The sequence below is a fragment of the Ovis canadensis genome, chromosome 2 (genome assembly GCF_042477335.2).
Source record: "Ovis canadensis isolate MfBH-ARS-UI-01 breed Bighorn chromosome 2, ARS-UI_OviCan_v2, whole genome shotgun sequence".
NCBI lineage: Eukaryota > Metazoa > Chordata > Mammalia > Artiodactyla > Bovidae > Ovis > Ovis canadensis.
In genome coordinates, this window is record NC_091246.1 from 67,753,351 (window position 1) to 67,775,186 (window position 21,836).

Sequence of the window (21,836 nt, forward strand, 5' to 3'; positions counted from 1 at the left end):
AATCCCACTCCTGGGCATATATCTGGAGAAAACCATAATGTGAAAGGGCACATGCACCCCCATGTTCCTTGCAGCACAATCTGTGCTGTGCTCGGTTGCTCCAGTCGTGCCCAACTCTTTGCGACCCCATGGACTGTAGCCCTTCAGGCCCCTCCGTCCACGGAATTCTCCAGGCGAGAATGCTGGAGGGGGTTGCCATTTCCTCCTCCAGAGGATCATCCTGACCCAGGGACTGAACCCATGCCTCTTGCTTCTCCTGCATTAGCAGGCAGATTCTTTACCACCAGAACTACCTGGGAAGCCCTTCTTTGTCACAATAGCCAATATATGGAAGCAACCTAAATATTCATCAACAGAGAAATGGATGAAGAATATGTGGTACATATATACAATGGAGTATTGCTCAGCCATTAAAAGAACAAAATCATGTCATCTGCAGCAACATGGATGGACCTAGAGATCATCACACTCAGTCAGTCAGGTGGAGAAAGACAAATATCATATGATATACCTCATGTGAAATGTTTTAAAAAATGATATAAATGAATTATTTATAAAACAGAAACAGACTTACAGATATCGAAAACAAACTAATGGTTACCAAAGGGGAAACATGGAGGGGAGGGATGAATCAGTAGCTTGCAATGAACACACACAACTACTATGTATAAGGTAGATAACCAGCAAGGACCTATGAAACGGCACAGCGAGCTCTCCTCAATACTCTGCAACGACCTATAAAAGAATCTAAAACAATGAATATATGTATATGCATAACTGAATCACTTTGCTGTACATCTGAAACTAACACAACATTGCAAATCAGTTAATTTATCAATTTATACATCAATTAAAAAACAGATTAAAAATATGTATAATTGAATCACTTTGCTTCATACCTGAAACTAATAAAACACTTCAAATCAATTTATCAATGTATATGTCAATTTAAAAACAAAGACAAAAAACTAACTTAGTTTACTTTCAAGTTTCTGAAATCTGGAGAAATTAGACAGACATTCCTAAAACATAATTATTCTTACAGAGTTCACCTTAAAAGTTCTCCCCCTCCCCCATGCCCTCACTCTTGGAGATCACTCATGGTTAAACTTCCTGAGAGTTCAGGTATATCATTTACATCACAAAGGCATAAGAGGATAAATACCAGTTTCTTCTAGAGAGCTAGCTTAACCAATTACAAAGCCTGGCATGCTGCCGTTTATAGGGTTGCAGAGTCAGACACGACTGAGCGACTGCAATAACAACCCTTTGATACAATATCAGAGCCCATACAGACCATTGTTCCCCAGATCTCTTGTCTCTTGGCAGTCTCCATTCATCAGGGACGGCCACCACAGGGCCCCACATACTAGTGGATGGCCACCCGGGGATTTCCCCAACTTTCAGGGTCATCCTTGGAACTTTAGAACCCACGTGTTACTGGACACGTGGTTCTAATCCTGTTTACCCCAGGATTACACCTGCAGCTTTCGTAACCAAGCAGGACCCTGTGGGGCCTTCCCAGGACAGGCCTTCCCCCATATCCTCTGCTTCAGCTCCTCTCTGAAGTACCTAGATGATATTTGGTACACATTTCCTGAGTCGTTTTGCTGATGTTAAAAACCTCTCCCTCTCCAACAAATGTTAAATACTTGAGGACAGGAGCACAGAGTCCCAGGCCCCCTAGAGCCTAAGGACTGGTAATGTTAACCCCTGTGGCACCACCAGTCAATCAGAGAATTGTGCACAAGCTGATCATAGACCCTGCAACACCCCTCCGTGAGCTGGCTTTTAAACTTGCTTTGCGGAAAACCTTCAGGAGGCTCAGGGCTTTTTAAGACATGAGTCACCTCCCTCCTTGAACGGGCCTTGCAGTAAACCTTTCTCTGCTTCAAACTCTGACTTTTCAAACTTGTGTTAACACTTCCGGGCCCCACATGCTAGTGGACATTCCCGCCCCTGCCCCACAACATTTCATTCCCTGTCCTGTACTCCCCGATATCTCGGCGCCGGTGGGAGTCTTCTCCGCCATCGGCTGGCTGCTTCTCCAATTGTTGGGATGCGCCCAGCAAGCCTACAACCTGTACCAGCCCAGCCTCAAGACGCTAGAAAGAGTCCAGAGTCAGTGACAGAGACATCAATGGCGGGGAGCTTACTTTTCTGAAGCAATATCCTGGAGCAACACCCCAACGTGTGTGGCCAGTGGTGGTCAGGACATGGCGGCAGGCTTCACTCCCAAGGGGGAGAAGCCCTTCAATTTATAAGAGAATTGAAATCAGGCTGGCTCATTGGTTACCAGGGAAACCAGCAGAGGGGTCGGCCCCTCACTGCCCCCTTGATAAGAACAATCACGAGCTGGGGCCTGGGGGGAATAGGTGAAAAGGTCAGTCATGTGAGCAGGGTGTAGGTAAAGCAGCCTCTGGTCATGCAGGGGGTGTAGAGAGAGCAAAAAAACAGCCATCTTGGGTGGCTGACCATGCGCTGAATTATGAAGGTTATCATGAAAACTACCATAGTTAGTAAGGGAAGGGCTCGCAATAAATGTTAGTTATGATTACTACTTTGAAGTCATGTATTGGTGTTAATGTTTCAATTCCTATGAGTTCCAGCGGTATATTTCCTTTACCTTTCCATAGCTCTGCAGACAAAAAAGAATGTTACCTGCAATTCAAAAAACAAAGAACACTGCCTGCTATTCTAGTAAGCAAGGGATATTACCTGCCATCAGCCACTGCACGGCAGCTGTCCCTAATTTTGTGCACAGAGGCGAACTCAGAGTGGAGAAAAACAGGATGTCAGGCCTAGATAGTTAAGATGCATGTCTAAAGAACAATGTCAAGGGGCCCAAATTCTTACATCCCCTTACACACTGAAAAACACCAAAACCATTACCTTGAGATATCTGTTTTTTGTAAGCAGTCAGTAGTAATCTTTTGATATCATACTAGCTTTTTTTTTTTTTTTTCCCAACAAATACTCCTATACATCCTGGCATCTCCCTTACCTCTTTGGAACAGTCCCTCAGAACTATCAGCAGCAGTCAAGAGAAATGTTAACTTTGCAATTATTATTATTTGTGGTGTTAGTTGCTCAGTCATGTCCAACTCTTTGCGACCTCATGGACTGTAGCCTGCCAGGCTCCTCTATCCATGGGATTTCCCAGGCAAGAATACTGGAGTGGGTTGCCAGGCGCTTCTCCAGGGGATCTTCCCAACGCAGGGATGGAACCCAGATGTCCTGCACTGCAGGCAGATTCTTTACCATCTGAGTCACCAGGAAAGGTCTGTCCTCCCCCTGCTCAGCATTCTCTCCTCAGTACCTGGCTCACTCCCTGCTACTCAGGAGCTCAATTAATACCTGCTGAAAGAGTGGGAAGATGAAGGCTCTGCAGAAAGAAATGCAGGACATGCGATGCCTTCTGGCCCCAGACTTGGAGAGTGATGGGAGGAAATTGATGTAAACAAAGATGCCTTTGTCCAGGCCCCTAATTTCACCCACTTCACCTGGGCGGGTGGAGATGCGCTCCTTTGTTCTGCTTCCCCAGCTCCTCTGCTGCTGGGTGGAGGCCGCAGCTGCCTTTTTCCTCTGCCAGTTCCTGGTCCTAAAGGGCTCGCCAGCGTGTAGGACCATGGCACTGTGGGCTTCTCTATGAGGGGAGCCTCAGCTGTCAGGCACCCTTGGAGACTCGTGAACCCTGAGGCTGTCTGACTGCTCTTCTTCTCCCAGTCCATCAATTCCTCCTACTCCCTCAATGTCCACACAGAACCACACCGAACTGGCAAACTCCGGCTAGAGGGAGAACCTTGACCAGCACTGTGCAAAGCATGGGCTGCAGATCAGCCAAGAACTCTTTGTTCCTGATCCCTGACAAGAGCAAGTTCGGAAAATGAAGGTGTTTTGAAATGTTAACTGGATAGAGCTCTATTATGACTGTTGAATCTAATAATTCAATAAGGGGTCGAAGGAGCCATTAAGCCATGGAAAGACACGGAGGAAAGTTGCATGCGCAATACTAAGTGAAAGAAGCTAATCTGAAGCAGCTTTCTATTCTGCGCTCCAACTACATGACATTTTGGAAAAAGCAAAACCATGGAGGCAGTAAAGGGACCACTGGTTGCCAGGGGTTGCAGAGAAGAGCGCTAAGGATATTTAGGGCAGACAAATTGTTCTGTATGATATTATAATGGTAGTTGGGTTTTCCCTGGTGGCTCGGTGCTAAAGAATCTGGCTGCCAAACCAGGAGATGTGGGTTTGATCCCTGGGTAGGGAGGAGCCCCTGGAGTAGGAAATGACAACCCACTCTAGAATTCTTGCTGAGATAATCCCGTGGACAGAGGAGCCTGATGGGCTACAGTCCATGCGGACACAGCTGAATGACTGAGCACATTATAATGGTAGATACATGTCATTCATTTGTTAAAACTCATAGACTACACAACACCAACAGTGAACCCCTGTATAAACTATGGACTTTGGGTGAGAATCACACCAATATCGGTTTGATTACAATGCATATACAACTCTGGTGAGGGATGTTGATTGTGGGTGTCTGTGCATGCGTTGGGGCAGGAAGTTTATGAGAATACTCATTTTGCTGTGAACCCACAATTGCTCTTAAAAATAAAACCTAATAAAGGGGGCGGTTACATTTCATATACCTTTTTATAAATCACTATTATTTCAGTTTCCTGGTAAATCACTGTGTCCTCAGTCTGTCAGCTGTGTCTGACACTTTGGGACCCCATGAACTGTAGCCAGCCAGGCTCCTCTGTCCAAGGAATTTTCTGGACAAGAATACTAGAGTGGGTTGCCATTTCCTATTCCAGGGATCTTCCTGACCCAGGGGTCGAACCTGAGTCTCTTGCACTGACAGGCAGATTCTTTGCCACTGTGCCACCTGGGAAGTCTGTGGTAAATCACCACGTACACTGAACGTTTATGTCCCCTCAAAATCCGTATGTTGAAGCCCTAATTCCATGTTGTGGTAATTGGATGTGGGACCTTTGGCAGAGGACTGAGTTTAGATGAGGTCATGAGGGTGAAGCTGCCGTGATGAGATCAGTGCCCTCACAAGAAGAGGAAGAGACCAGAGCTCACTCTCCACCACACGAGAGGACACAGCAGGAGGCGGCTGTCTGTAAGCCAGGAAGGGGGCTTTCTCGCCAGATGCTCAATCACCTGGCACTTTGACCTTGGCCTTCCTGGCCTCTAGAACTGTGAGAAATAAATATCTCCATGTGTAAGCCACCCAATCCGCGGCATGCTGTTTTGGCAGCCTGAGCTGCCATGACAGTTTACAGTCAGTCTGTTATAATTTGCAAACGTTCTTGGTCTGAGGCAGGTTGGAAGGGAAAGAACTGGTTCTTCACCCGTTTGAGAAGCTCTGACACACACCAGCAGCCCTGGTCCAGGAGCCAGAAACCCTGGTCTCCGTTCTGCATTTAGCTCTCTGCCTCAGTTTCTCCATCTGCCAACTGAAGAAGTAGTGTGACTGGATCTAGTAAATGTGGCTGTTCAGCAAGTGCTGCTTCTTCCACTAAGTATGTGCAACCTCAGGCAGTTAGGGGCCATAGAACCCTTCCCTATTTAACCGCTAGTTGGAACTTTGAAGAGAAAGCAAGTCTTGGGGAAATTCTGCCAGCCAGACACAAATACTCACTAGCAAGCCTGCACGGAACAGCTCATAAGCTTGGGAAAATCTTGCTCTGTCCTCAGACACTCGGAAACACAACTTGGATGAAAGGCTGAGGCAAAGACAACATTCTGAAGAAGCAGCCTGTGACCTGATCCATCTGTGACCTGATCCTGTGACTTGATCCACGTGACAGTCTCATGAAGTGGAGACTAGGCTCTCATACCACGCTGGTGCAGAACTGACTGTCCTGTGCGTTGAGTCAGCCAAGATCCTGGACATCATTTATTTCACCAGTGAAAAGACCCCTCGTGCCAATTAACCAATCTCTGGTATAATTTTGATAACTACTTTTGAGATGTTTTGTTACCACGTCTGGACTGGATTCTTAAGGTACTCTAAGTACAAAAGGGCTGCCTTCCCTGGTACATTTAATTACGCACGCACATGAATGCCGATGTACTTCAAAGTATATTACAGGGAACTATACTACTTTATAAGAACCTATAAGAGAAAAGGATCTGAAAAAGAATATATATACATGTATATACATATATGTGTGCTAAGTCACTTCAGTTGTGTCCAACTCTTTGCAACCCTATGAACTGTAGCCTGCCAGGCTCCTCTGTCCATGGGATTCTCCAGGCAAGAATACTGGAGTGGGTTGCCATTTCCTTCTCCAGGGGTTCTTTCTGACCCAGGGATCAATACCGCATCTCTTACATCTCCTGCATTGGCAGGTGGGTTCTTCATCACTAGCGCCACCTGAGAAGCCCATATATGTGTGTGTGTGTGTGTGTGTGTATTTATATATAGCTGAATCACTTTGCCATACACCTGAAATCAACATTGTAAATCAACTATGAAAGTGAAAGTATTAGTCGCTCAGTTGTGTCCAGCTCTTTGCATAACTATTAAAATTTTTTAAATTAAAAATAAATAATTTTTAAAAGTATATCACACCTAGCAACCTCACAGGGAGATGAATTGCATGGCCTCTAAGTTCCCTCCCAGGGCAAATATATATTGTAATATACATTTTTTACTTTCACATTCCTTAAAGCCTGAGAAGCAAGGCAGAAGTCAGTTATCTGAGCTCACTAATACCCTGGAAATACATGGGACAGTCCCCAGGCTGCGGGTCAACTCTCCAAAGCTGAGGCAGGTCTTCACTTCCTCCTGATGTGCATCAGGTGATGTCCTCAGTCTTTGGGTTCCCCTCTCCTTTTCTGGTTGTTTCTGACTCTTTCGTTTTCTTTAGGATGGCTGGGACCACCTCTGTGACTGTTCCCTGAACGCTATAGGCAGACACTGTCCACACCTGCAGTCCCCACCTACCTTCGTGGAGCCTTCAAGGTACATGGTGAGGTCTGCAGTGGCGGGTGGAAGTGAGTGGGAAGGACTTCAGAAGGAAGATGGAAAGGGATGCTCTCCCATAAGCCTACAAAGGTGAGAAAGGCCAGCCACAGCTGAGAGGGTCAAGGTGGTCCTTCTCTCCCCAGCCATGGAGTGGGAGCAGCAAATTGGTGACTGAGAGCCTGTGGACCTCATCTGGAGCCACATGGTTGGGGAAAATGAACTGCAGTAAAGAACAACCAGACGGGGCTACACAGGCAGTTTATGGAGATGGCGAGCTTGAGCGGGGGCTTGTACCACAGTGGAGACCCTCGAAGAGGGCAGGGGTTTGCCCCAGAGAAGTGGACCAAGCCCAGCTACGATGCTGACAGCGAGGGCTTCCAGGAAAGACTGCTCACTTGCATGGGGAATTCAGTGCCTGGGCACAAACAGATGAGAAGGGAGAAACCGTCATTCTGGGAAGCCCCTATAAACCTCCACTATAAACACAGCCCGCCCCAGGAGAGTAGGCCAGATCCCACCCTGGCTACAGCCCCCCATCTCTCCCTCTTCTCCAGGTCTGCTGCTACAGCCCGCTTTCTACCCCAGCTCCATGCCTCCAGTCTCTTCCCTCTTTTTAACTCAGTCCCATGACCTCATCCCAGCTTCCACTCTGGCCTGGTCTGTTGCCTTGCAACAGGGGGAGTCTGTGCTTTCACAAACCAGGCTAGAAGTCTCAGCAACCACTTTCTCATAGAAACATGAAATGGCAGACTGCTCCTATGGGGGAGGTCGAGGAACGGAGTGTTTCCTAGAGATGATGGGCTTGGGTGGCATCTCTAGCACTTCTGAATTACTGAGCCTCATTTTCCTCATCTGTAAAATGGGGACAATCACAGCTTCCATCTCTTAGGCTGCTGTGAGGGTGACATGAGCCTGTAAAGTCCCCAGCACAGTACCTAGAGCCCAGGCGGTGCCCAGAAAGGCCAGCCAGCCTCAGTGCACAGCCTCTGTGTTTAGCTCCTCACTGCCACTTTATTCCATATCCTGCCCTGAACTAGTCTCCACATGGCACGGTGATCATCTGAAATATAACTGAATCTGTACTCTTCTGCTGCTGACTCTTCCATCATACCTCACTGTTAGCAAAAAACCCAGCCCGAAGCTCTTCCTGCCTCTCCCCTCACTCTGAGCTGCAGTCACCATGGTCTCTAGAGCTGGGGGTCCTTCCACTGGCTGTTCCCTGCACCTCAAGCACTCTTCTCTGACCCTCAAAATCAAGCCCAGCTCAAATGTCATTCCTCAAAGAAGCCCTCTCTAACAGCCCCCTTCCTTCTTGGCACTAATCCTCGACCTATAATCACCTTACTGATTTCTTGCTCATGGCCCCAGGAGAAGGCAGCTCCATGAAGCCCAGCACTGGCTGAATGGATGAAGGAAGCATTGTTATCCAAGGAGCTTGGGTGCTTTTGAGATTAAGCTGGTTTGGTGGCCTGCCCAGACCTACCCACCTGACTACCACTGCTCCAAGTCCCAAACCCATCGTAAAGATAAGGCCTGGCCATCTACACATAACAAATATTACACAGTGAGCCTGGAGGTCCAAGGTAAACATTTTTATTCTCAGTTCTGCCTTAGCTATCTCTAGTTTTACAAGCATGAATAAATGGAATCAACAAGAATTCTCTCCCAAATTTCTTTCATCAAAATTTGTCACCAAACAAGTTTCCTGTTTTCCGTAAGAAAATGTGATTTGAAAGTGATCTAACACGAGGCTTGATGATCACAGAATATCGGGGTCCATCACCCTGCTTCTGGGCCAGTTCCACTCTCACTTGGCAGCAAATACATAGAGCCAGCACATCTGCCCTTCCAGAGAAGGCAAGAGCTCAGTGCAGAAAAGAATCGTGAGGGGTACAGCAGGCACCGAATCCTGAGCCACTTCAGCCCACAGCAGGGCGGACCCAGGCAGAGGAGCTTTGGGCTTCATTCACAGTCTCCCACTTGTATCCAAAAGATAAATGGCCTGGAAGAACTTGTCATTCCCCCATCAAGGGCCTGCAGCCAGCAGAAAGGAGAACCCGGGAGCCCAGGAGCAGGAATAAATGTTCTCCGGAGTGCCCCCTCTTTCTGAGGAGAAGCCGGAAGGGCACCCTAACTCCCAGTCAGGAAACAGACAGGGAACCCGTCCCCTCAAGAGGCTCCCTGCCTTCCAGGGCCCACCTGTCTTCCTGCTCCTCAGGAGCCCCGGCCCTGCAGCCTCACAGGACAGTCTCTCGGATGACGCCAATGAGGCTGTGTGGCCTCTCGGCCTCGGCTCGCCGGGGCCTCCTCTCGGCCGGGGGCCTCCCGGCGGGGACGAAGGTGCTCAGATCTCCGCAGCTCCGCAGGTGCAGCAAGCCAGGCTGTTTCCGTGAGGGCAGCACCAGGGCCCTGGAAGTGCTGGGCTGCATCGGAGCCATGATCTTTGGGAGAATAAACAGGGTGACAAGAGGTTAAACTTTACCTGATGTGGTCCTCAGACCTGCCTCCAATATCCACCCAGGTAATGTTCAGTTTGGGGTAGGGGGCTCAGTGGTAAAGAATCTGCCTGCCAAGCAGGAAATGCAGGTTTGATCTCTGGATTGGGAAGATCCCCTGGAGAAGAAAATGGCAACCCACTCCAGTATTCTTGCCTGGAAGTCCCACAGAAAGAGAAGCCTAGTGGGCTACAATCCATGGTATCCCAAAGAGTTGGACATGATTTTAGTTGCCTTGGGGAAGAGAAAAGGGTGTTTTCCCAAAGTGGAACCCACTTGAAATTCCAGAGTCTTTTAACATACTGCTTCTTTTCTGAAGTTCCTAAGAAATTCCCCCAATTTTCTATTATTTCAACAGTAGGCCTGCCATACTTATTGACTTATTTACTGCAACTTTCTGCTTTATATTTAACATTCTTCTTATCACCTTTTGTTCCAATTTCCCTGTGATTCTCACTGGGTCTGCACATCACTAGAGAGGAGGGGAGCTTGTCAGAAACATAGAATCCCTGCTCCCCCCATAGCAGTTCTGACAGGGGAGTCTGGAACGGGTGTGGGCATCTGTTCCATTAAAAGTGTATCACAAGGTGATACTGCTAAACCTGCAAATTTTATAACCACTGGTCTGGTTAAGTTTATGTCAACTTAAACCAATATGTTTCTAATTGATCTGATAACACTTCAATAAAAAACATGATAAATCTCGTAAAAACTAGAACCATTTATTAATAACTCTTAAGAGTATTTCTACTGCTAGATCGATTTTGCAAGGTAGCACACACATAACTTCTAAATATACCATATCAAGGCAAAAATGGGTAATTTCTGATCCAGTTGAGACTAATAAGGGGAGAACCGTCAAATTTTTAAAATTACACAGTCATGTCTGTATGACATATTGCTGTAAGCACCTTGGAGAAAACTCAAGTGCTTCATTACCATCTAATATCACAGATCAATCATCAGGATGACTGGTCGTTTAGTTTGCACCATTCAGAGATTCTAAGGTCATTAAAAGTTTACTACCCCCAAAATATGGGACATTAAAAATTTCTAATACTCTATTATATTTGTCTCTATAGCTGTTTCCTGACTAAGAAGAAAATTCTAACATTCATAGATGTCTACTATTATTACATGGTAAGTTAGGACAAGGGGTTTTGATATTGGTAAAGACGTAAATGGATATATAAAAACACATTCCAGGGACTTTCTGGTGGTCCAGTGGTTAAGACTTCACCTTCCAATGCAGGGGGTGCAGGTTCACCTCCGGTCAGGGAGCTAAGATCTCACATACCTCCTTGCCAAAAATAGCAGAACATAAACGACAGAAGCAATACTGTAACAAATTCAGTAAAGACTTTAAAAATGGTCCACATCAAAAAAACAAATCTTTAAAAAATAACACGTTTCAGTAATACTAGAGAAGGAGAAAACGTGCAAAGCTGAGCAGAGTCAGAAATAAACGCTCCCTTCCCCTTGTCCCTGCATCGTTCTCTCCGAGGAGTGGTGTGGCCTTATGACACCTGACTACTGGGATTCTGTTCTGGAAGCCCCGGCAGCTGGCATAAAGTCTATTATAATAACCTGGTACCTGAACTTTGACCCAGTCTGTGCAGAAAGACCTAGCAAACTTTTATAGTGATAGCACCTGCTGAGCTATTAGTAAAATCTATCAAAAAAGCTATCAGTGTCTGTTTTTTCTCCTCAAAGCCATCTTCCATCAAGCAAGACTTTGCAGAAGGTCCAGACCAACAGCTCCACAGACGCTCTAGCTCTCACCTCACCTGAACTTGGCAGCTCCGAACACCTGCTTCTGTTTATCAGGCAACTGGGGCTGAACACAGGGAAGGGGGCAGGTAGTGACATCTACTCCCTGGAGCAGACCAGCGACATGCAGATAGAAACCTCTCTTCTACACAGGCAACCAGCTGGAGCTGGCCTAGGACCACTGTTGACCACTTTTTTAGAAAGCAAACAACAAGAAGGTCCATGGTTCATGCACCTCTTCACACAGCTGCTCTCCTATTACCCACGTTCCCCAACAGACAGCACAGAATTTGGCTTCTGTAAGAAGAGGCCAGCAGGTGGGAAAAGGAACAGAAAAGAAAGCGAGATGGGGCTTTGTTCAATCTGCCTCAAAAGCACACCCAGGGAAACAGTAGCTGGCAATGACCCTGAGAATCAGGCCAACTCAACTCAAGACGTATCTGGGGGCTTTCCTGGTGGCTCAGTGGTAAAGACTCCGCCTGCCAATGTAGGAGAAACGAGCTCAATCTCAGATCCAGGAGGACCCCACATGCCATGAAGCCACTAGGCCAGTGCACCACGACTCTTTTTGAGCCTGTGCTCTGGAGCCCAGGGGCCACGACCACAGAAGCCCATGTGCCGAAACCAGAGCCCGTGAGACCTATAGCTTACGCTCCCCAACAAGAGAAGCCACCGCAGAGAGATGCCCGAGCACAGCCAGAGAACAGCCCCGCCTGACGCAGCCAGAGAAAGCCCACACACAGCCAAAGAGAAATAAATAAAATTACACAAAAAAGAAGTATCTGACGGGCATGCAACACCCTCACGCACAGCCAAGTAACACCTATGAGCCACCATTCATTGAGGTCTCCAATGGCCACCCCAGACACAGAGGAACAGAGCCAGTGTCCAAAGGTAAACACTGCTTTTGACAGAGATGAGTAAGGGAAGTTGTGACCATTCTGACTTCTCATCAGGGGCAAAACCCATTCACTCAGAAATGCGCGTGTACAGACCACCCACTCCAACCCTTCACCTTCCAGATGAGAAGCCTGACACCCAAGTGGGATATTTACAGGTCCAGTTTTATCTTTTCACCTGCAACTTGTTTGGAGATTGCTATGTGGTTTTTGATTCCTGCAAAGGAAAATGTGCTTATTCCTTTAAGTCTATCAGTTTAGGTAATCTCGCCAAACATTTCATGGGAACGTGACCAGCCCCCAGAATCTTGTCAGCATTAAAATTCACATATTTCCATTATTGTCAAAGGGCTGAAAAAACGTGCCAGATCAAGGGAAACTTTTAACTTAGGAAATGGAATGTTGATCATACTCTGCACTCCACAGAGCCCTTGCTTTCGTCCTAGGCTGCTCCCTTTCTTTTTCTTCCAGGCATGCTTCCATTTTCTAGGAAAATCGTTTTCACTTTTCTTGGGCCAAGAAGACTGTGGAAAAGTCACCACTCCCGAAAAGAAAGCAGGTCCACTTCTTCCTCTCCCTCCCCAGACCTCCTAGCCCCTTAATACAGCCCATTCCCCTTGAAACAGTGACATGGATTTCCTGTGCCTTGGGCAGGAAACCAGAGAAGCTGCTTCAGCTGCTATGGAAATGGGTTGTCTGACTTATGCCTGATATCAATAATAAAACTACCTGTTCTAGAAAACTGGCACTCGTGATAGCTTCCTCCATGTGCTCCTCATCAGACTTCAGAACAGATTTGATGTTTTCTACAAGTTCATGGATGTCCGGGGTCATGGTGCAGGAGGACTGCTCCAGGAACCTCGCCACCAGCAGCTTGGTGTCCATGTAAGACTTGTAATCTATCAAAGACCTCGGTCTGCATCTTGAAGCTCGGGACCTCAACCTTCTCCTCAAGGTCACTGCAGCCAAGTCCAGTCTTCCCTCAGTCTGAGTCGCAGCCTCACAGCTGAGCACAGGGACGGCTGTGGACAGAGACAAATAACATGTACCTGTTGGCCAAGTCCTGTGAACACATCTGTACCTGAAACAGCACAGACCATGAAACTCCATGTGGAAAGCACGTGACAGGTGCCAACAGTCATGCATGTCTTGCTTTTCCTCTTGCAGAAGGAAGAGGAAAGAAAGAAAAACCCAACGACTGTGACACGAGCTTGTTCCCTGAAGTATAACTTCAACAGGACAGGTCCCCCAAATATTTGACTGTGCCACATAAAAAAATAACCATCCGGGTAAACACAGCTGATAGAGAAGAGCATCCAGAATGCATATCACAGTGGAACAATGGTTTCATGGGGTGATGACCAATACATGGGGATGGCTTGCACAGGCAGAAAAAAACATGGTTGACCAAAGCAAGAACGTTCCAGCGGGTAGGATGAAGAAGCCACTGAAAGAGAGGGACCGAGGAGAGAGGAGACTTGTGGGATGAATGGAACGCCCTGCTCACACTGACTGTACCTTCATCCTAAACATCCCGGGGAGCACTGTCCTGACTTACAGTATCGACGTCACAGCATGGCTGGTGGTGGCGCGATGGCTGACTGTTACAGAAAGACAAATCTAGTGCAGAAATCTAGACCAGCACACGTCATTCTGGAAGTCCACAGCAGGCCTGGGAAATCCACCACAGGCTCTAATTTCCGCAACTCCCTGCTTCAGCAAGGGTATAAGGACTGGCAGGACATTACTGCACTGGCAGGCGGGTGCAGCAAAGTCAGGCCCGGTCTCCACGTGTTCATAAGCCAGCCAGCAGCCTTCAGTGTACGCGACACTGGAGATTTTCAGTCTATGAGGGTCTGATATGCAGCAATTTAGATATTGAAGGAAGAAAGGAGGCAGGGGCTGGGAGAACAGGTAGAGGCAGGGGCGCATTCCTTTTCCTCTGGAGAAAGGTGTGAGGAGTTCTAAACAGGGGATGGCAGCCATCTTCCTTGGCTGCCACGCGTACAACACAGAGGACAGGAGTCTTCCGGGACCACTCGCTAGAGACACTCATGTGTGAGGAAGACAGCCAGGCGCTGCACTGTCACTCGAAGGCGACCCGGTCCCTTCCACCGCAGAGGCTCCGACAGGTAAACACGTGTCATCCTCGCCCCTCAGTGCTGCAGAGGGGGAGCAGGTTCTAGAAAGAGGTGCAGACTAAGCTGTGCAGACAGCCGAGCTCCTCGGATGCAGGTGGCCATCTCGAGTCCTCAGCTTGCCGGGTGGGCAGAGGACCCCAAGGTGAAGACAGGTCTGGGGAGCTGCCGGGGCCTGCTGGGGGGCAGAGGGTGCTCAGTCCCAGGCAGGCCTCCTCCCCGCTCAGAAGCCACTGGAGAGACAGGAGGTGTGTTCTCTCCGGCTCCCACATGGTCAGTTCAGAGCTGCGGCAAACAACACAGGCTGTCAGAGGGACGGAACCCAACTAGCGGTGACACGGGGCCCAGGGCAGAGCAGGGCCAGAGGGTTTGCAAAGCTGTATTTGCACAGAGCTTGAAGAGAGCACAGGTCACCGGAAGAAGCCTCTGTTACTGGGAATACAGAAGATATTCATTGTCTTCCTTTCTTTCCTTATTTTTTTAAATAATTTTCTACAATGAAGAAGTATTTGGAGATGTTCAGGTAGTCATATATTTAGAAAAGAAGATTCAAGATTATTTCAAGTTTCTAAAAATTTCTGATTGTTAAAATTTAAAATTATTCAAATACCATCTATACACAAACTGAAAACAGAAAGGGAGAGAGATGGAGTGTGACTTTCACTCTATCCAAAGTTCTTGGAACAAGCTCAGATTTAAATAATTCAATTTACTCATACACGATAAAAAGATAATTAGTGTCAAATTATAGAAGAAGGGGGGAAAATAACACCCGTTTGACTTTTTCCTGGAGAGAGTATATTGGTTCCCACGAAACTTTGAGCGCTTAAGGAATCAGACCTAGGTTTCACTGCCTTCTTTGTGTGGCACCAACACAGTATCCCATGCAACCAAATGCTTGATACTGACTTGACAAGAAAAATTCCTACCAGCTGGAAAAGATGTGGTAGATATATATCCCTAAGGTGCATGCAGAGTCTGTTATTTTGCCAAGACCTCTTAGCCCCCCTCCAAGCTTTGTCTTGAACCATAGAGCCTTGGGTGGCCAGAGCCACTCAGCACCTGTGGGCAAGTACGCACAGCGCCCTGTGGAGAGCCTGGGGGATGGCATCACCTCTCTCAGCAGAATGATGTAGCACAGGATCACTCTTGGATCTTGTCCTCAGGGGTCGGAGGGCTCTCCAGCTCCTTGCCGGACAGAGCTGGTTTGTGTTGGGAGTTGGTATGGATGCGCTTTCTTCTCCAGGTGTGGTAGGAATATCCCCACCTGATTTTTTTTTTTTTTAAGAGAAGAAACAGAAATTATTTCACCAGCTAGAGCCTTCAAAATGTTGGGCAGGAAACACCTGTGAGCCCCAACCAGCTGGGACAAGGGTAGTCCAGTTAATTATATTTACTTAGGCGGTGGGCCCAGAACATTTTTATTTGGCAGCACTATGGGAAATGCCGCCTCCCCAAACTACTACTTGTAAGCCCAAAACACACCTAAAACAAACAAACAAAAAACTATAAAACCAACAGCAGAAAAACAAGCCATGCCCAAAGGCCTAAAAAGGTGCTTAGAATCTTCTCCAGTGAAGCATGCTGGTGTGGCACTGGAAAGGTCCCTGCCATTTCCCCTTTCTGACTATTCAGGCTGAGCTTGATTAGGTGGAAGGGAATATCGGTACAGGTGAGGTGTACAGGTGAGATGGCTGCCCTGGGGCTGCAGGCCAAATATGGGCAGAGGAAGTGTCTGCGGTCTGGGCTGTGAAACTCCTGGGAAGCCAGGTTAAAGAGCTAGTGGCCATTAAAGGAATCAGTCAAACCACTCTGAAACTGGATGACTGCTGCTCAGGAAAATAAAATCCCATCATTTGTGAGCCTGAGTAGTACTCTGGGAAACTTTTTTTAAGAAATGGAAGGATTAAAAACATACTTAGGAAACAGAACCCTGCTTCATAATTCTACTTAAGATGGAAGGTGAACAGAGCAGAAACCTATTCCAAATGTTGCTGCTGAAAAATCACCTCTGTCTAAAATAGCTAAGAGTTAATCCATTATTTATCACCATCTGCAATTTTATCCTGTGAACAATTCTCTGGGCCATTTAAAACCTCTCCAAAGAGAGAAAGCGGTAACAATGTGCCCTTAAGCTACAAGGATAAATGTAAACTGACTCTAGTATTTAATGGAGGATTGGGAATTGGCACTCAGTACATGTGAAGGCAGCATGACCTGGGTCCTGGGTTACAGATGAGCGAATCACTCTGCAATAGACGAAACTCTCTTTGTCCCTTTAAAAGAGCTCATCTTATCTTAACGGGAGAAAAAAAAATTTTAGATCAGAAAATAAATGAATGCCAAATTATGGACCTAGAGAGTGTCATACTGAGTGAAGTAAGTCAGACAGAGAAGGAGAAATAGCATATGCCATCCTTTCTATGTGGAATCAAAAAAGAAATGATACAAATGAACTTCCTCACAAAATAGAAATAGACTCACTGACTTGGAAAACAAACTTACGTTGTCAGCAGGGAAGGGATAGCTAGGGACTTCGGGAAGGTCATGTACATACTGCTGTATTTAAAATGGATAACCAACAAAGACCTTTTGTATAGCACATGGAACTCTGCTCAGTGTTATGTGCCAGCCTGTGTGGGAGGGGGATTTGGGGGAGAAAGGATACATGTATATGTATGGCCGAGTCCCTTCACTGTTCACCTATCACAATATTGTTAATTGGCTGTACCCCAATATAAAATGTTTTGAGTGTTTAAAAAAAATAGATAAAAATTGTTTAAAAAAGAATGCCAAATTAAACTCTGAAATCCATTTCTGAAAATAGCCTGTTTATTCATAAAAGATTCTAATGATATCTATATTTCTGTTCATGTATTATCTTCTACTTGTAAGCCCTAAGGACTTGATAACGCTTTTACATTTGGAAGAAAGAATGTAGCTTGAGCCATCTGCTCCAAGAATATCTGACCTCCAACAAAATATCATATGGATCATTATTAATATCATTCTTAATCTACTGAATCATGAGTCTGGGCAGCAATTATGTATTTATTACCTTGAATCCCTGGCATGCAGATTGGTTCCAGTGGGCTGGTGGCAACTTCTGATCCTTCTGGCATTTGGAATGAAGATCCCTGCATCAGAGGGGAAAAGGGTTATTTGTTGATATTCAACTCAACCATCATCTGGAGTAAAGTAAACTTCTTACAAACATCTACAAGACATGGTTCCTCTCCCACCCTGTCCTCTGCAGCTGTTTTTCCTGCTTGCCATCAATGCACCAAAGAGAAACTCCATGGACAGTACCTGCTGCTGGTCTGTCTGGCTCACCACAGCTTCATAGGGAGGTGGGGGGTCCAGAGGACAGAACACTTCCACTCCTTTGATTCGTGCTCCATAGATATATGGCAGGGGAATAACATCAGGGCCAACCATCCTAGGAAGAGCATCTTGGCATCAGAAAGCTTGTTTCAGCTAGTTGATGCTGGTGTCTCTAGACACTGGCCGTTGACCCTGGAGCATTACCCACTGACAATGGGAAAAACCCCTCGCCCCTCCATGCTACAACCTCCTGGTCCAGGAGCAGGAGAATAATCAACTAAGCTGCTCTCTGATGGAGTGCCCAGAATTCTTAGGCAAGGGACAATATAGAAAATGTAATACCATCATTCCTTTTAAATCTACTAGTCAAAAAGCAAACTGCAATCCATAAGAAAGAGAAGGCAAATTTGTGGTTCTCCAGGGGACTGGGGAAAGGAGAGAATGGGGGTGACAGTTTAATGGATACAGGGTCTCCTTGTAGGTGATGAAAATGCTTTAGAACTAGGTGGAGGGAGGGAGGGAAAGATGGCGGAGGAATAGGACGGGGTGCAGCATGCTTGGGGCTGGTGCATGGGGATGACCCAGAAAGATGTTATGGGGAGGGAGGTGGGAGGGGGGTTCATGTTTGGGAATGCATGTAAGAATTAAAGATTTTAAAATTTAAAAAATAAAAAACTAAAAATTAAAAAAAAAAAAAAGAATTAAAGATTTTAAAATTTAAAAAAATAAATAAATAAAATAAAAAAAAAATAAAAATAAAAAAAAAAAAGAACTAGGTGGAGCTGATGGCTGCACCATATTGTGAATGTACTAAACACCATTGAATTGTATTCTTCCAAATGGTTAATTTCATGTTATATGAATTTAATCTCAATAAAAAATAAACAAAAAACTAAGGATTCAGGGAAACTCAATTATTTAGTTTTTTTCCCTTTTTTACATTCAGTTCAGTTCAGTCACTCAGTCGTGTCTGACTCTTTGCGACCTCATGAATTGCAGCACGCCAGGCCTCCCTGTCCATCACCAACTCCCGGAGTTCACTCAGACTCACGTCCATCGAGTCAGTGATGCCATCCAGCCATCTCATCCTCTGTCGTCCCTTTCTCCTCCTGCCCCCAATCCCTCCCAGCATCAGAGTCTTTTCCAATGAGTCAACTCTTTGCATGAGGTGGCCAAAGTACTGGAGTTTCAGCTTCAGCATCATTCCTTCCAAAGAAATCCCAGGGCCGGTCTCCTTCAGAATGGACTGGTTGGATCTCCTTGCAGTCCTAGGGACTCTCAAGAGTCTTCTCCAACACCACAGTTCAAAAGCATCAATTCTTCTTCACTCAGCCTTCTTCACAGTCCAACTCTCACATCCATACATGACCACAGGAAAAACCATAGCCTTGACTAGATGGACCTTTGCTGGCAAAGTAATGTCTCTGCTTTTGAATATGCTATCTAGGTTGGTCATAACTTTTCTTCCAAGGAGTAAGCGTTTTTTAATTTCATGGCTGCAGTCACCATCTGCAGTGATTTTGGAGCCCCCAAAAATAAAGTCTGACACTGTTTCCACTGTTTCCCCATCTATTTCCCATGAAGTGATGGGACCAGATGCCATGATCTTCATTTTCTGAATGTTGAGCTTTAAGCCAACTTTTTCACTCTCCTCTTTCACTTTCATCAAGAAGCTTTTTAGTTCTTCTTCACTTTCTGCCATAAGGGTGGTGTCATCTGCATATCTGAGGTTATTGATATTTCTCCCGGCAATCTTGATTCCAGCTTCTGCTTCTTCCAGCCCAGTGTTTCTCATGATGTACTCTGCATGTAAGTTAAATAAGCAGAGTGACAATATACAGCCTTGACGTACTCCTTTTCCTATTTGGAACCAGTCTGTTGTTCCATGTCCAGTTCTAACTGTTTTAGAGACTCCTTTTTGACTCCTGGCTCAAGCCAGTTTCTGAGACTGGGGGACTCCCTGAGGAGATGGGGACATACAGTCACCTTCTGTACTGACAAATTGATTCACATAGTAGATAACCATCTTTGGATAGAAGCCTTAACTGCAATCAGGCTTCTGTTTATGACAGTAACTTAGGAAGTCCTTTCTCAAGGAGATACCAATGCATAAAATGGGTTACATTTATAGAAGTTAAATAAATAAACCTCTTCTGAGAGGTCATAAAACCTTACAGGAAATAGGGAGCCTCTACTGCATGAAAACTCTTAGCATAACTGTTTGTAGAAACATTAATGCAAACATTCTTGCCTGTCTGCTTATAAGAAAGTGAAGTCGCTCAGTTGTGTTTGACTCTTTGGGACCCCATGGACTGTAGCCCACCAGGCTCCTCCAGCCATGGGATTTTCCAAGCAAGAGTACTGGAATGGGCTGCCATTTCCTTCTCCAGGTGATCTTCCTAGACATAGGGATTGAACCTGGGTCTCCAGCATTGAAGGGAGACGCTTTACTGTCTGAGCCACCAGGGAAGCCTTGCTTATAAGAAAGAAAATTATCAACTGGGTTATACAGCTAGTGCCTATGAAGTTGATTTACACTGAGAATCTAGCAAAGTCGGTCAAGTTTAAAAATATCTCCGAGAGAATATGTATCTAAAAGTGAATACATTTAGCCATTTTAAAAGAAAAGTGGACAAGGGGCATGGGATTAGGAGATACAAAGTACTATGTATAAAATTGATAAGCAACAGGATATATTGTGTAGTCCAGGGAAATAATAGCCATTGTTTTATAATAACTTTAAATGGAGTATGCTGCTGCTAAGTTGCTTCAGTTGTGTCTGATTCTGTGCAGCCCACCAGGCTCCCCCGTCCCTGGGATTCTCCAGGCAAGAACACTGGAGTGGGTTGCCACTTCCTTCTCCAATGCATGAAAGTGAAAAGTGAAAGTGAAGTTGCTCAATCGTGTCCAACTCTTAGTGACCCCATGGACTGCAGCCCACCAGGCTCCTCCATCTATGGGATTCTCCAGCCATTGCCTTCTCCATAAGCTATAAAAATACTGAATCCTGGGATGACCCTGAGAGATGGGACAGGGAGTTAGGTGGGAGGGAGGGTCAGGATAGGGAACACATCTACACCCATGGCTGATTCATGTGAATGTATTACAAAACCACCATAATATTGTAAAGTAATTAGCCTCCAATTAACATAAAAAGAAAAAATACTGAATCACTATATTGTACACCTGAAAATGGGCTTCCCTAGTGGCTCAGTGGTAAAGAATCTGCCTGCCAATGCAGGAGACAAAAGACTCAGGTTTGATCCCTGGGTTGGGAAGATCTCCTGGAGGAGGAAATGGCAACTCCCTCTGGTATTCTTGCCTGGGAAATCCCACTGACAAAGGAGCCTGGCAGGCTAATCTACAGGGTCGTAAAGAGTCGGACATGATTTAGTGACTAAACAACACCACCACCTGAAACTAATACACTATTGTAAGCCAACTTCAATTATAAAAAAAATACATAAAAGGTTAAAAAAAAAGTGGGCTGCACTCAGATATTAGGGGAATTTCTGAAAATGAGGGTGTTTGCCTATTGGGAGTTATGAGCCACGGCTCCAGTATATACTTTGATCTCAAGGGTATTCTGCCTTACCCCCTCCCCCACATTCCTCTCAGGAAGTCCTGGTTGGTAAAACCCTTGGTGAGACGCTTGTCCGTCTTCTTCCAACTCAGATTTGGCCAGGGAGTGGCTTGGGACTCAGACGGGCAAGTCCAGAGATGCATCCAGATCCTCAAAGACCCACGCTGATAAGCATGCCATGGAGGCGCAGAGAAAGGAAAGAGAGAAGGGAAGGCTGGAGCAGGAGATCTCACGGGTCAGCACAACTTCTAAACCCGCATGAGTCACTTTCCCTTTCTGCCACTGCAGGAAATTAAATCCGTCTGTCGCCTCCACTTAGGTCAACCAAGCGCTCACCCACAACCTCAGAGAGCCAAGGAATTCTCCATGAAGAGGGCACTTCTCTCCCCATCCCGTGAAATAACAGGCACGTCACTGTCCTTCAATGTGCCCTCTGTAGACAGCCTGACATTGGGCTAAGGTTTTAGCAAATGTGTCCTATAGTACATAAAGAATATATGTTTTGTTGCTATGTCCCTCTGGCCTCCATAATTCTTGGTTCGTTTCCAAAAAGACTACAGAAGTCATCCTGGCCCCTGAAGTTTCGAAATCCCAGTCCACCAGGCCCTGTACAACAGGGAGGCTGAGCTGTCCCCT

The 21,836-nt window shown here is 46.1% G+C and overlaps 1 protein-coding gene across 2 annotated transcripts in view; it reads right to left on the reverse strand.

Moving 5' to 3' along the window:
* Positions 1-8,568: 8,568 nt before the first annotated feature.
* The window catches only part of ENTREP1 (endosomal transmembrane epsin interactor 1), a 73,026-nt gene continuing 59,758 nt past the window's right edge, over positions 8,569-21,836 (reverse strand). For both annotated transcript variants that reach the window (XM_069576365.1, XM_069576366.1), the window contains 5 exons: positions 17,603-17,732; positions 17,352-17,430; positions 15,408-15,560; positions 12,885-13,177; positions 8,569-9,432 (listed from right to left, as the gene is read on the reverse strand). In XM_069576365.1, the coding sequence (XP_069432466.1) occupies positions 9,229-9,432; positions 12,885-13,177; positions 15,408-15,560; positions 17,352-17,430; positions 17,603-17,732 (859 nt within the window). In that variant the 3' untranslated portion in view covers positions 8,569-9,228. The remainder of the gene's footprint in view (positions 9,433-12,884; positions 13,178-15,407; positions 15,561-17,351; positions 17,431-17,602; positions 17,733-21,836) is intronic.